General features: G+C 42.3%; 1 protein-coding gene and 1 pseudogene across 1 annotated transcript in view; both read left to right on the top strand.

Annotated features, from left to right (window-relative positions):
- Nucleotides 1-13,439, top strand: part of ARHGAP31 (Rho GTPase activating protein 31) — a 126,843-nt gene that overhangs the window by 67,458 nt on the left and 45,946 nt on the right. The window contains exons 2-3 of the mRNA XM_045286159.1: nt 1,618-1,720; nt 5,986-6,130. Of these exons, the coding sequence (XP_045142094.1) occupies nt 1,618-1,720; nt 5,986-6,130 (248 nt within the window). The remainder of the gene's footprint in view (nt 1-1,617; nt 1,721-5,985; nt 6,131-13,439) is intronic.
- LOC115868064 lies at nt 8,211-8,288 on the top strand (annotated as a pseudogene).

The raw sequence follows: 13,439 nt of genomic DNA on the forward strand, positions 1-13,439 counted from the left end.
ATTGCTAATATTTTCATCTCGCATACTGACTGCTGTGTCTCTTCCTCCATGTTTTCTGTTGTTCTTCCCCCTGTAGAGGGGTGTATGATTATGTATCGATCATTGCTATCCATTCCCCCTTTCTCCCTTCCTCTCCCCCACCTCCCCCTACCCTTCTGGTATCACTATTCCCACTCCTGTTCCTGGATTCCATGTGTCATGAGCTCCCATCCCTTTCTATACCTGTGTACATGTTCCGGTCTAGTTTGAATTGAGAAGCAGCACTGGGGTCATGGTAGTGGGGGGTGAGGAAGCCTCAAGGAGTGAGAAGAATATATAGTGTGTTTCATCGATGCTTTACTGCACCCTGGTGACTCATCCCTTCGCTGTGGCCCCTCTGTGGGGAGATTGTTCCATTGTCTGCAGATGGGCTTTGGATCTCTGCTCCAACCCCCCTCGTTCTCAAGAATATGTTTTTGTTTGTTATATGTCTGCTGATGCCTCTTACCCGGACCCTATGACTCCCCATGATCACACCTGTGGTGTGCTTCTTCCATGTGGACTTGATGCTTCACTGCTGAATGGTGGCTTGTGTAACTTCAAGCCTTGAAGACCCCAGATGCTATATTTTTGAATAGCCAGGCACCATCCGCCCTCTTCACCACATTTGCTTATGCACCTGTTTTGTCTTCAGCAATTGTGTTGGGAGGGTGAACATCACAGACTGCCGATTGGTTAGAACAAAGTGTTCTTGTATTGAGGGAGGGTATGAGCAGAGGCCCAAAATCCATCCCCTACCTCAGTGTATTGCCTCTCTGATTTTTTTTCCCCTCCTCACATCACTGAATTCATAATGTGTATTTCATTTTGTGTCACTTTTCTTTTGTCTATGGCACAAGCATTTCCACCTATGAATTGTTTTTCTTTTTTAATCATTTTATTGGGGGGAGTTGTTTTTCAAAACAGTAAGTCATCTTGGCAAATTAAGGACATTTACCTGTGAATCACTCTCCTCATTTGTCAAATGAGACTGTGGCTCTCTCACACATACATGCATCAGAGCTGGTAACCTGGGCTGATGGTTTAAACCGATTGTAGGGCTCCGCCCCAGAATGTCTGACACAGTAGGTCTGGAGTGGGGCCTGAGACTATGCATTTCCAACAAGTTGCCTGACGCTGCTGCTAGTGGGGATGCCACGTCAAAACCCTGTGAAATGAGGAAACTGAGTTGTATAATTCCCAGAGTCACCACTGGTTTCAAATTCTTAAGTCTTTGAGAAAAAAATGTCTTATCGGCATATAATTTACGTATCATACAATTCAAGGTTCAACCATACCAAAAAGAGTTGTGCAATCATCACCACAGTCAATTTTAGAACATTTTCCTCGTTCTAAATTTCTGAACTCAAATTCCAAGTTTCTAATTTTGTTTTTCAAATTTAAAAACGGCGGGGAGGGGGACCTCTTAAAAACACTAATTTTTAAACTTCAGTAACCCTTTGATTTTTTTTTTAAATGGCAAAGGAACAGATAATGCTCAAGGGTTCCATACTTTGAAGTTACCTAGATTTTTAAAAAACATCTTTCAAGGAACATCAGACTTCCATCTAATATTTCATTGTCTTTTCCTCTCCATAGTTCCGTATGTATTGAAGAGTTGTGCAAAATTCATAGAGACTCATGGCATTGTGGATGGCGTCTATCGGCTTTCAGGGGTCACGTCAAACATACAGCGGCTAAGGTAAGCTGAAAGGGCAGCCCTGAAAGAACTCACGCCCGATCCTTCCACTCCCTGCTCTGTCTTCAGGTGTCGGGAGTGTTAAAGCCTGATGGAATGGAGAGAAGGGTGGCAGTGCAGAAAAATCAGATACGAATTTTCTCAGCTGCCTGGCTGTTCTTAATCTAATCAGGAAATTCTCCAGTCTGGTGTAATTCTTTCCAACAAAAATTCCTGAGGGCTTTTAATCTGTTTCTTTGTCTTACACCAGATTTCTCCTTCTTTGGTGAATTTGATCTAATGCAAACGATTTAAGTTCCAAGGTAGGAAACCTTGATTTACTTATGATTCACCTGCCTACCCACAGCTCAGTTAAATGAGGTTCCCATTACGATGTTCAGAACAGGGACATCGATGTGACGTTTTCGGTTGGCATGCTTAGCAATTGATGTTTTGTCTGGTTGAGATACCAGAAATCTGTGCTTCCATAGTTGAAACCAGTTCTTTAAAAAGTATCGATTCAAACAAACAAATGCCAGTCAATTCCTACTCATGGCAATGAGATAGACAGAGTGGAACGACCTCCCAGGGACTCAAGGCTATAATCTGTATGGAGCAGACTGCCACATCTGCTCCCCAAAATGATTACTACAATAACTATTTTCAATTCTATGGATTTATCTAAACATTTGAAAGAAATTTGTATTACACTGAATTGGGAAAATACTCTCCCTGTTATTGAAACGAGAGGAAGGATTTGGGTTGGGGGGAGCTTGGGGGAGAATCACGTATAAAGAGGGTTTAACAGGATATTGTTAATCTCCTTTCTTGAGATGGATTGTGTAGACATATATGTGTGTGTTAGACCCAGTTGACTAGAGAAACAAATCCAGGGACATTCATATATGTACAGGAAAGAACTTTATATGGAAGAGTAATTGTCTATTAAGAAAGCATCCCAGCCCAGTCTAGAGCAAGTCCATAAATCTGATATTAGCCCACATGTCCAATCCTAGTCTATAAACTCCTCTGCAGAATCACAGAGCACATGCAATGATAACAAATGCAGGAAGATCACAGGCCGGTGGGTGGAAAGTCTTGTGGTATGGGGGTATGGGTCTCCACATGGCTCGTCCAGCTCTCTGGGTGTCTCAACTGCAGGAAAGTGAAGCGGAGAGAGTGTGGCCCACCTCCAGGGAGAAAGAGAGGAAATTCCCAGAATCCTCATGGGAAGGCCACGCCCACAAGGAGCCATCATCAGGCTGTGACCTGATTGACAGGCTAGACTCCACCCCTACACCTATTTATCAAGTTGACATGAAATTATGTAACTACCACCATATATATAAACACATTTATTTAAAACAACCCCCCCACCCTAAGAAAAAAATCCCTCCAGATTCCTTATCCCTCCAACTTAAATAGTGGTCTGGTAATTTTAAAATAAGAAGAGACAAAGTGAAATTGAAGTGGACATGGAGTCCTTAATGATAGGCAAGTTCGTCTCAAATAAACAAAAAAAAACCCCAATATATCAGGACAGTAATAACCATAAAACATACACACACAGGTATTTGTGTATATTTGTGTGTGTTTCTATTTAGTATATATGTGTGTGTGTATATGTGAAAACGTTCTCTGTCTAAATGTGTATTTTAAATGTTATCCATTTACACCAAGTAGAATATATTTTAGCACATGCTGGTTTTGTATACTGTACTTACTTTCTGTTTTTCAATTATAAATGTGGATTTTAAAACAATAAAAATAATCTCGCTTCAAGGTTAATAATTAAAGTTCAATCGATGGTGGAGTTAAGGGAATTCTACTTCTGTCTGCCTCCTATTTGGTTTTCTGCCTTTCCCCCAAAAATCTTAATCATAATTAAATTATACCAAAGGATTAAAATTAAAAATAAAACAAAACAACAACAAAAACTTATTTGCTACCATAGACTTGAGTGAATCTGTGTTTAAGTAATTTCCACTCATTACACCAGTGATATTTTTTTAGTTTCAACAAATGCCTTTTAGTGATTGAGTTAGTTAATTGTGCCAACCTGGCCGATAATCACATGTGGGGCTAATTTTGAAAGGTGGAGGGATAAATGGGTGGTGAGCCTCACCTTTCTAGTTCTCGGGTCTCTTGCTTTGTGATGGTCGCACCAGGGTGCAGCTGCCTTAGCAGTTCCCTGCTTCAGCTTGCAAGATTGACTTCCTATAAGACATCCCCAAGGAGAAGCTACATGGGCCTATCCCGATGCAGCCCTGGGTGCTGGAGCAGCCGTGTGGAGACCCCTGCTAGTGCTGAGATGCTTATTCGTTCACTGACTCAGCTTTCCTCCTGCAGTCGGCATTATTGCCTCTGTTTTGTGAGCTGGAGGACTTTGTGGACTGGTGTTGGGTTAATGGGTTAATGGTGGACTTGTGGGCGTGGGCAGCATTGGGTTGGGATGTTTTCGTGATGCACACGTTCTTTACATAAAACTCTCTTATACATGAGTTGCTGTGGATTTGTTTCTCTAAAGTACCTAGACTAATACAGTGATTTAGCTCTAAAATATGCAGCCATTAGTTGGTGTCATGGAATGCCACTTGGGTGATGGCTAATTTAGATCAGTCCTTAAATTAGTCCTTAAATTTTATTTTTAATTAAGGACTGAGCTAAACCTGGACAGGCGAAAATGTTAACTAAAGGAATAAGTTCTAGGTTGTTTTGTTTTGACCTCTAAAAAGGAAAATGGCATGCCTAGGCATTTGTCGGCCGTTGTATGGTCTCTTTTCAAGGCTTCACTCAGTTTGTTTCCTGAAATCCACACGAAGGGCTTCCCTCCCTTTATTAATGGGCGCAAACGAACAACAGAAGAATGGCCACCATGCTCTTTTGAAAGTGCTGACACTGAAAGTCCCCTTGACTTTGCCACCGCCTGCCTCTTCCGAAGACCGATTTCTTTTCTAGGAGAAAGCTCAAATATCTCACTTCCTATACAGATTTTCTAACTGGCAAGTATGTGTGGGAGCCCCTGGGGGATGCAGACAATTAACATGCTAGGCTGCCATCTGGAAGGTTGCCAGTTCGAGTCCACTCAGAGCCACCCTGAAAGAAGGCTTATTGACCTAATCTTGAAACATCTGCCACTGGAAACCCTGTGGAAGCACAGTTAGATTATGATGCAAACGGGCTGGCTCATCTCTACCACAACCTGTTAAGTATCCGTGACTGGAGGCTCTGTAGAATTCGCATCAACCTTTCTCGGAATGTTCTCTAAATTAGGAAGGTCACACCTAGCCTGAAATCCGGTAATAATCCCAGATACCCCACTGTAGATTATTTAGGAAGATATGTAGTTAAGCTCATCTCTCTGAAGCAGAACCACCGCTGTGAGGATGGCACGGGATCTGTTGTACACACGTCCATGTGCTCATGTCCATGGCATCTGACAGCAGCCTGTGCGGGTGGCTTCAGGCAGCCTAGAAGGTCCCATTCAACATTTAAGAGTTATTTGATGAACATTCTCAAATCTTGTGTGTGAGTCTCCACATAAGATGTGACAGGTGACTCTACCGAGATAAATGAGAGCAGCCTGACCCACTTGGCCTTGGTCTCGCCTCTAAGAACGGGCGGTTGGTTTCAAACAATATTTTGGAAAAACTGAAATCTCAGTAGGCTTATTGAGCCAATGGTTCTCGTATTTCCCCACTGTTCGTAACGGAGACATACAGCCCGTGGGAAATGCCCTTGGAAGTGAACATTATGCCTTCCTCATCACGGCAGTGTTTTTAGGGGAGGTCCGGATTTGAAGTGGAAGCCTTTCCATAGCTTGGGCCTGGAGTAGAAGGTCTTTTTTAATTAAATCACTTTATTGGAAGCTCGTACAACTCTTACCACAGTACATACATCCATCATGTCAAACACTTTTGTACATTTGTTTCCCTCATCAGTCTCAAAACATTTGCTTTCTACTTGAGCCCTTGGTATTCGCTCCTCATTCTTTCCCTCCCTCCTCATTCCCCTTCCCCCATGAACCCTTGATAATTTATAAATTATTATTTTGTCATATCTTACACCGTCCGATGTCTCCCTTCACCCACTTCTCCACTGTCTGTCCCCCAGGGAGGAAGTTCTATGTAGATACTTGTAATCTGTTCCCCCTAAAAGGTCATTTTTAACCAATGTCAAAATATAGCCAGATCAGCAGTGTTGGGTCTTCTTACAAAGCAGACCAAGCAGCTACGGACGTGGAACACATGCTCCCTGGGATTGTTATGTCTTTGTCTGTGTTGTTTCAGGCAGGAGTTTGGCTCAGATCAAGGTCCAGATCTGACAAGGGAAGTATACCTCCAGGACATCCACTGTGTGGGCTCACTCTGCAAGCTCTACTTTAGAGAGCTTCCCAACCCCCTCCTGACTTATGAGCTCTATGAGAAATTCACGGTGAGTGTTTGCATTTCCATTAAGGGTACTGGGTGGGACACATGGCCGGGCCAAGGAACGGTTCAGTACTACACGAACAATAACAAGGCTCGCCAGATGGTTGACATTATCTCAGCATGTTGAGGAGAGTAGGGTGGTATGGTGAGGAACACTTGGGTTTGCTTACTAAATTTTTTTCATTCTTGAATTTTCAAAATCACACGTGTTGGTTTGAGGAGCTGGGTGAAATTAGCTCTGTGTTTATTTAACCCCAAATGCCTCATGTATATAGAGAGAAGGGAGAACCACAGAAGTGAAGTGACCGGCCCAAGGCCACACAACAGGGAGCGCTTGGAAAGCTGAGACTCCAGAGGGCAGCACAGGCCAGTGGGTTTGGTTGATGTGTTACGTGGGTAGGTGGTGGGGGTCAGGTGGGTTAGTCCAGATGGGCAAGAGCTAAATGAACCTCCCCATAAACAGCCACTGCGTGATCACCGAATAACAAATGGGGCACTCATAGGAAAACTAGAAAGGAGAATAGTGTACCTTTAAAAGTATTCTTTGAAATAATCTAGATGCTGTTGTACCGATGGCATTAAAAATAGGATTTGAACATTCAGCTGCATGGGTATTGGTACAGTGTAGATGGAGAGGTGGGTTTAGCCAAGAGGTTGTGAGGGAGATGAGAGTGTATGTACTGAGTGACTGTCCATTTTGTAAAAATTAATCTGGGTAAGGAAGAAAATGAGGGCATAAAGCAAGGGACTAACAATGAAAAAAATAGATCTGCTGATTGCTTAACCTAGTAAAAAAGTAGAGTCCTCAAGGGGGTGGAGTGCAGGGAAGGGGTGGGAGCGGTGTTTGAAACTGAGATTATGTAAGTGTTGCAATTATTGGTAAGGACCAGATCAAGACTTTAACCATGGGAGGAAGTCTTTCCCAGGATTCCTGTATTAAACTGATTTTGAGCATATAAAAGGTTCTTCGACTTGAAATGATACAGGAACAAATAGACAGTACTTAAAAAAATAGACTTGGGTGATTAAAAATATAATCAAGTGTTTTCAATAATATTAAAAAAAACCACCAATACACAACTGAGGGGGAATCAGATGACAAGTGTGTGTTAAAAAAGATAAAAAAGAAAGATGTTAAAAAATGAACCATTGTTATGATAAGATTATAGGTTTGAGGTTTTTCCCCTTGATTCTTTCCACTTTAACGTTTGATGTTTTCTCAACTAAAAATACATTAATTTCTAATGAGAAAAAAATTAGATGACAGGACCCAAAACATGTATGCATCACTATTGATATAAATGTTGACCCAAGAGCAGCCAGTATATACCAGCGAATGTGAGACTGTTGATGGTGAGGGGATCCCTTCCCTTGAAAGGTAAGGCAGAGAGTGGAGGAGCCTCCTGTCTGACTGGCTGTATCATAAACAATGGGAGCCCCTGACCATAGAACCACAGAGAAGTGTTTGCCAAGAATCTGCGGACATACTGTGGGTCTTACGTTGTCCTCCCAGATTAGAATCACCATCCCTGCATATGCGTGTCCACTCATTTTGAAAGTCCTCCGGAAGATCAGTTGGAATGGAACCTTTGTTCTCCTCCTTCAAGTCCAAAGACAGCTACGGTTAGCATTTTCTTCAGTCTTTTATTTCATGCATATAATTTTGGTTTTCCCCAGTTAAAGTAAAATCTAGTGTAAAAGTAAAGCCAGACAGAAAAGTATGATGGAGAAAGCTCACATCACTTGTAAGCCCACCCCTCCAGGAAGCAACACAGTTTTTCCCCCTCTTCCTCTCCCCCTTTCACTTTTTCTTTGTGATACTATATAGTTGTTGAAAATGTTATTTTTTTAATTTGACACCTCTTTCCTTGCTCATTTTTAGAGTATTCCCTCAATGTACCACGATTTCTGAAACTGTTCTCCCACTGGTAGACATTTAGGCTTTTTTGTTTTCTAAACTTGGCTTTCATAAACTACACAACTCATAAGCACATTTGTACATATAGCTACACGTTTGTCTGATTAACTCCTTAGGGGAAAAACACCCATCGATATGGATTTGCTTATTAAAATCTTATTGAAGCATCGCTTCTCGGCCTTTTGGCTAAGATCAAGTGTAGTAAAATTGTATTTAAGCCTGTTTGCTTATGGTCAAACTGTCTTCCAGAAAGTCAGGGCTGCTCTTTTCCATACAGCCTCAGCAAGACAGGGGAGTTTTAATTTTCTAAATGCTCACCAAGCTGAATCCATGACAAACAATAGCATAAGGTTGTTTTAATTTGTGCATAAGACTTGACTATTCACTTTCTACTGACGTGTAATTCTCTCGTCGGTGTAGTTTTCCTCTCCTGAATCAGATCATCTTAAATATGATCCTATGGATGAACTGATTGAGTCTAAATTCATTTAACTAATATCTCGCCCTATGATGTCTGGGGTTAAATAGGAATTCTTACCTAGAAACTGAAGAAATAGTTTCTTTTTAGATTCTTGTTGAAAGGCATTTACTTCTCTCCACTCCCATCCCTGGCATTGCTAACCATGCTGCTCCCCCGCGGCAACAGAAAAAATGCCAAGAAAGCATTTCGCCAACTTGTTATCAAATTTGAAGGCAATCTGACATTGTCTTTAAACATAGTTCGTTGACACTGAAAGATAAAATAGCAATGTTTTGGGTACAGTAATTGAGCTCTACGTAGATAGGGCCTATCTAAATATAAACTATGTTGAAGCATTTATCATTTAATAGATTTCTTTGTAACTGCAATAACCAATAATGAGTGGTGATGACATAAGCCAGCCATCTGCAAGGACAGGGAGGTAGCTCTGTTACGTTGTCCCACGTTCTCAGAATGGCTTAGTTAATCCTATCTGCACAGCCAAGGGAGAAAATAATCTCAAGGAAATACAAAGAAGCTTCAAAAAGTTCATGGAAGAAATGGAATGTAAAGATTATGGGATTTCTCCATGAACTTTTTGAAGCCTCTCTAGTAATATTAATATTATAGTTAGAAAAATGCTAATAGAATGATGTTATATTAATAACGAAATTAGCTCCCATGTGTTGAGTGCTTACAATTTAACAAGCTCATTAAATGTCTGGTTTCATTTAACCCTCAAAATAACCTTGTGAAATAGGTTTATTGTCTCTTTTTAACAGTTGAGTCAATTAAGGCTACAGAGCCTTGCGTGCAATTGTGTAACAAGGAAGTGTAGGGTAAGACTTAAAATTCTGCTTGTAACTGCCACACCATGTTCAAATCGAGTTTGCAACTCGGAATCAGGCTCAGACATGAAGTACTTGAAATATAAGATGAAGACGATATCTTTAATGGAGGAACACTTCCAGTTCGGGAAATGGGTACCTGTTGAGGTGAGCGTGAATCCTGTTGCACCCAAACAGACCTCGGGCTGGATGTAATAGTGACTAACAGATAAAATATGTGCACTCGCAGAACACATGCTTTCATGGAGGTAGAGTTTGATAAGTGTACAACACCAATCACAGAGCTGCTGACAGGTGCTCGCGAAGGGCACAGGGGAGAAGAGAATGGCGGGAGGCGGCTATTTTAGGTAGGGTAATCAGAGGTCTCTCTCTGGGTGCTGATATCTGAGCAGAAACAAGGATGAAGTGAGAGAACGCAGTGTGCACATGTCTAGGGCAAGGTGGGGACGACAAACAGCAGCAGGTATAAAGGCTGTAGTGAGGATCAGGGAACCCTTGCTCGAGGAAGCAGGTGGAGGCCAGTAGGGCGCGTGTGAAGCAAGGAAGAAAGGCTGGCAGATGGGGTCAGATCACGATCACATTCTGTCAGCAAAAAAGCCTCAGTAGAGAGAGTGCCTGTCTGGGAGGACACCCAGTGGTTGCCCCTGGAGACTGAGGGTCTGGAGTTGAAAGGAGACTGACTCTCCTCTGTGAATGTCTTTGGAAACTTTACATCCTTTCTTGTTTTTAATCATGTGCTTGAATTGCTTGGGGTTTTTTTTTGTTTGTTTGTTTGTTTGTTTGTTTTAAAATCTAAGAGCTTAAAAATATTGTAACCTAAAAAGAATAACTTCAATGCAATTAATGCAAAAATAAAAAGGTAAAGGCCGGTTCTCCAGCCAGGATGCAGTTGGACCGGACAGAGGCATGCTGTTGTGACAGACCACCATGCTGGTGGGCTTGCGGTGGGGGTCAAGGCCAAGTTGGAGTCAATTGAGTGAGGGGGACCACCAGAGGGGACCAGAGCCTAGGCTTGCTGGTCTTAATTGCTGTTGATTTGAAGAGAACAAATAGTCACAGATGCATATGAAATCTTTAAACATTAGCCAGATTGGCTTGGCTAATGTTGAATGCAGTTCTCAGGCAAAAAAAAAAAAAAAATGGAGGTGGGTAACCTTTCCGTTCCCTCTCCCAATTTTGCCACACTAACCTGTTAGGGCTTGGGTTCCTGTTTCAGAAGATCACCAAGTTTATAGTCTAAGAAACCTCCGGATGGGGTCAAATCATTTAATCGGTACACATAATTGTAATCGGTTGCCACATCCAGGGGAAACATTCACATAAACAGAAAACCAAACCATCAGTCAATTTTAAGGCTTTATAGGAATAGATAGCATCATCTTTCTCCCACAGAGGGACTCATGGGTTCAAACCACTGACCTTGTGGTAAGCAAAGAGCTCAATCTGTAGTCCACTGTGCCACCAGGGGGAATGTTGACTTATGTAAGTCAATGTTGACTTACAGCAACTCCCTGTAGGGCTCCGAGACTAACTGTTTCCCCGAGTAGAAAGCCCAGTCTTTCTCCCAAGCAGCTATTGATGGTTTCAAACTGCCGACGATTCCGATCACAGCCCAACACATAACAACCATGCCACCAGGGATCCTAGAAGGGGAATATAAAGAGATCTAAAAATAAGTTGGTACTGGGTCCCCTCAAGAAAGGAAAGTGGCGGGTGGGGGCTTGAAGAAAAGTGGAGGTCTGACCAGCGGCAAACAGCCTCGTCTTCCTCTTGAGCAGCTGAAGTGTTTGAACCACCAACCTTGTAGTTGGCACCCTAACGCTTAACTCGGGCATCACCCTAAACAACAACCTTGCCACAGGACACCACCCCTTAAACCTCAATTTTAAAACCAAGAAAACCCTATGGAGACCTTCTCCTCGATCACAAATAGGGTCACAACAAAGGTCTCGGTCTCTCTCTCTCTCTCTCTCTCTCTCTCTCTCTCTTCTTTTTTATTGTTAAAGACCCTTTGAAGAGGATTGAGGGTGGGATGGGAGAGGCTGTGAATAAGGCAATAATTGCCAGTCCTAAATAAGACCCGCAGTCCCACATGAGCCCACCCCACTGCTCAGCAAACAGAGATGACTAACTGCTTCCTAAAATATTAAAGGAACTTTCCATGAGGGCTGGTAAACTGGCCTGCACCTTCATTCCCCAGGCTTAGGGTTTTTAAATTAATAAATAATGAGGCAAAGCTGGATCCTGGCTTTGGAGAGGGGTGAGGTGAGGCCTCGGTGCCCCGCCTCCTTCCCACACCACACCCTGCTGCTCCTCCTTCCCCTGCTTGTCTGCCTTTTGCTCTTCTTGTGAGATGCTCCCCGCCTTGTGGAGCCAGGGGCCTCCCCAGCATTAAGGCTTTCTAAATGACAGCTCCAGAGAGGAGAGGGAGTGTCAGGTGCTTCCTCCTGGCCCTATTCTTGCCCTTGCCTTTACATCCTGCATTTCCTAAAGTGAGGAGTGCACCAGGGACCACAGGCTTGTACTCCCACCATATTTGGACACAAGTGACTTAAGAACTCCCAGTCCCATATTTTGCCCCATTTCTCTTTAGGAAATGAAATACAAAATTTTCCACATAGAGAAATTTGATTGCCTTTAACAACAATGGGCTTCTGTATATGTTTTATTTAAAATACACTTTAAAAGCAAAGAAATCAATTTATGCACAAAACCCTGGCATAATGTCCTCTGCAGGGAAGCAGACTTGACTCATTTAACAGAAAGTGCTTACTATAAACCAGGCACTGTTCTCAGCACTGGGGATTCATCACACCCTTGTAATGTGATAGGGAAGAAGAGAGACCCCCAAATTCAAGCATAATTTATAAAAACCAAACTCACTGCCTCCCATTGGGTCAATTTCAATCATGCTGACCCTATTGGAGAGGGTAGAATTGCCCCAAAGGGTTTCCAAGACTGTAACTCTTACAGGAGTAGAAAGCCTCACCCCCCCCCCCCCCAGTGGCTGGAGACACATTTAAGAATCTTAAACATCTAAGAATTGTAAATGATAAAAATCCAAGATCAGAGGAGGGACTTGTATTAGAGCTTACATTCCATTTACAAAGTTTTCAGAAGGCTATGGATGACAAGACAGATTCATAAAAGGACTTGGAACAAGGGATATCATTACTGACATCAGATGGATCTTGGCTGAAAGCAGAGAATATCAGAAAGATGTTTACTTCTGTTTTACTAACTGTGCTAAGGGATTCAACTGTGTGAATCATAATAAACTACAAATAGCCTTGAAAAAAATGAGAATCCCAGAACGCTATATTGTGCTTATGTAGAACCTGGACATAGATCAAGAGGCGTTGTGTGAACAGAAAAAGGGAAAGCTGCCTGGTTTGAAACCAGGAAAGGTGTGTGTCAGGGTTGTATCCTCTCATCATACTTGCTCAAACTGTGCTGAGAAAATAGAAAGAGAATCAGATAGACTGTATTATATGAAGAAGAATTTGGCATCAGGAAAGGAGGAAGGCTTATTAACAACCTGGGACATGCAGGTGACACAACCTTGCTTGCTGAAAGTGAGAACTTGAAGCATTTGCTGAGGAAGATCGAGGATTACAGCCTTCGGTATATGGATTACAACCCAATGTCATTAAACCAAAATCCTCATAACTGGACCCAAATCCCCACATCAACATGGTAAATAGAGAAAAGATTGAAGTGGTCAAAGATTTCATCTTGCTTGGATCCACAGTCAATGCTTACGGAGCCCGTAGTCAAGAAATCAAATGATGCACTGCACTGGGTACATATGCTGCAGAAGACTTCTGTAAATCGTTGAAAAACAAAGATGTTACTTTGAGGACTAACATGTGCCTGACTCAAGCCATGGTATTTTCAAGTAACTCATATGCATGTCGAAGCTGGACATTGAATAAGAAAGACTGAAGAAGAAGCTGTGCATTTAAATGATGGTGCTGAAGAAGAAAATTGAAAGTACGCTGGACTGCCAAAAGGACAAGCAAATGTGCCTTGAAAGAAGCACAGCGGTAAACAAGCGGCCATCTAGCTCAGAAGCAACAAAGCCCAC

The sequence above is a fragment of the Echinops telfairi genome, unplaced genomic scaffold (genome assembly GCF_000313985.2).
Source record: "Echinops telfairi isolate 266 unplaced genomic scaffold, ASM31398v2 ScPeMD7_6;HRSCAF=24_0, whole genome shotgun sequence".
In the NCBI taxonomy this organism is placed as follows: domain Eukaryota; kingdom Metazoa; phylum Chordata; class Mammalia; order Afrosoricida; family Tenrecidae; genus Echinops; species Echinops telfairi.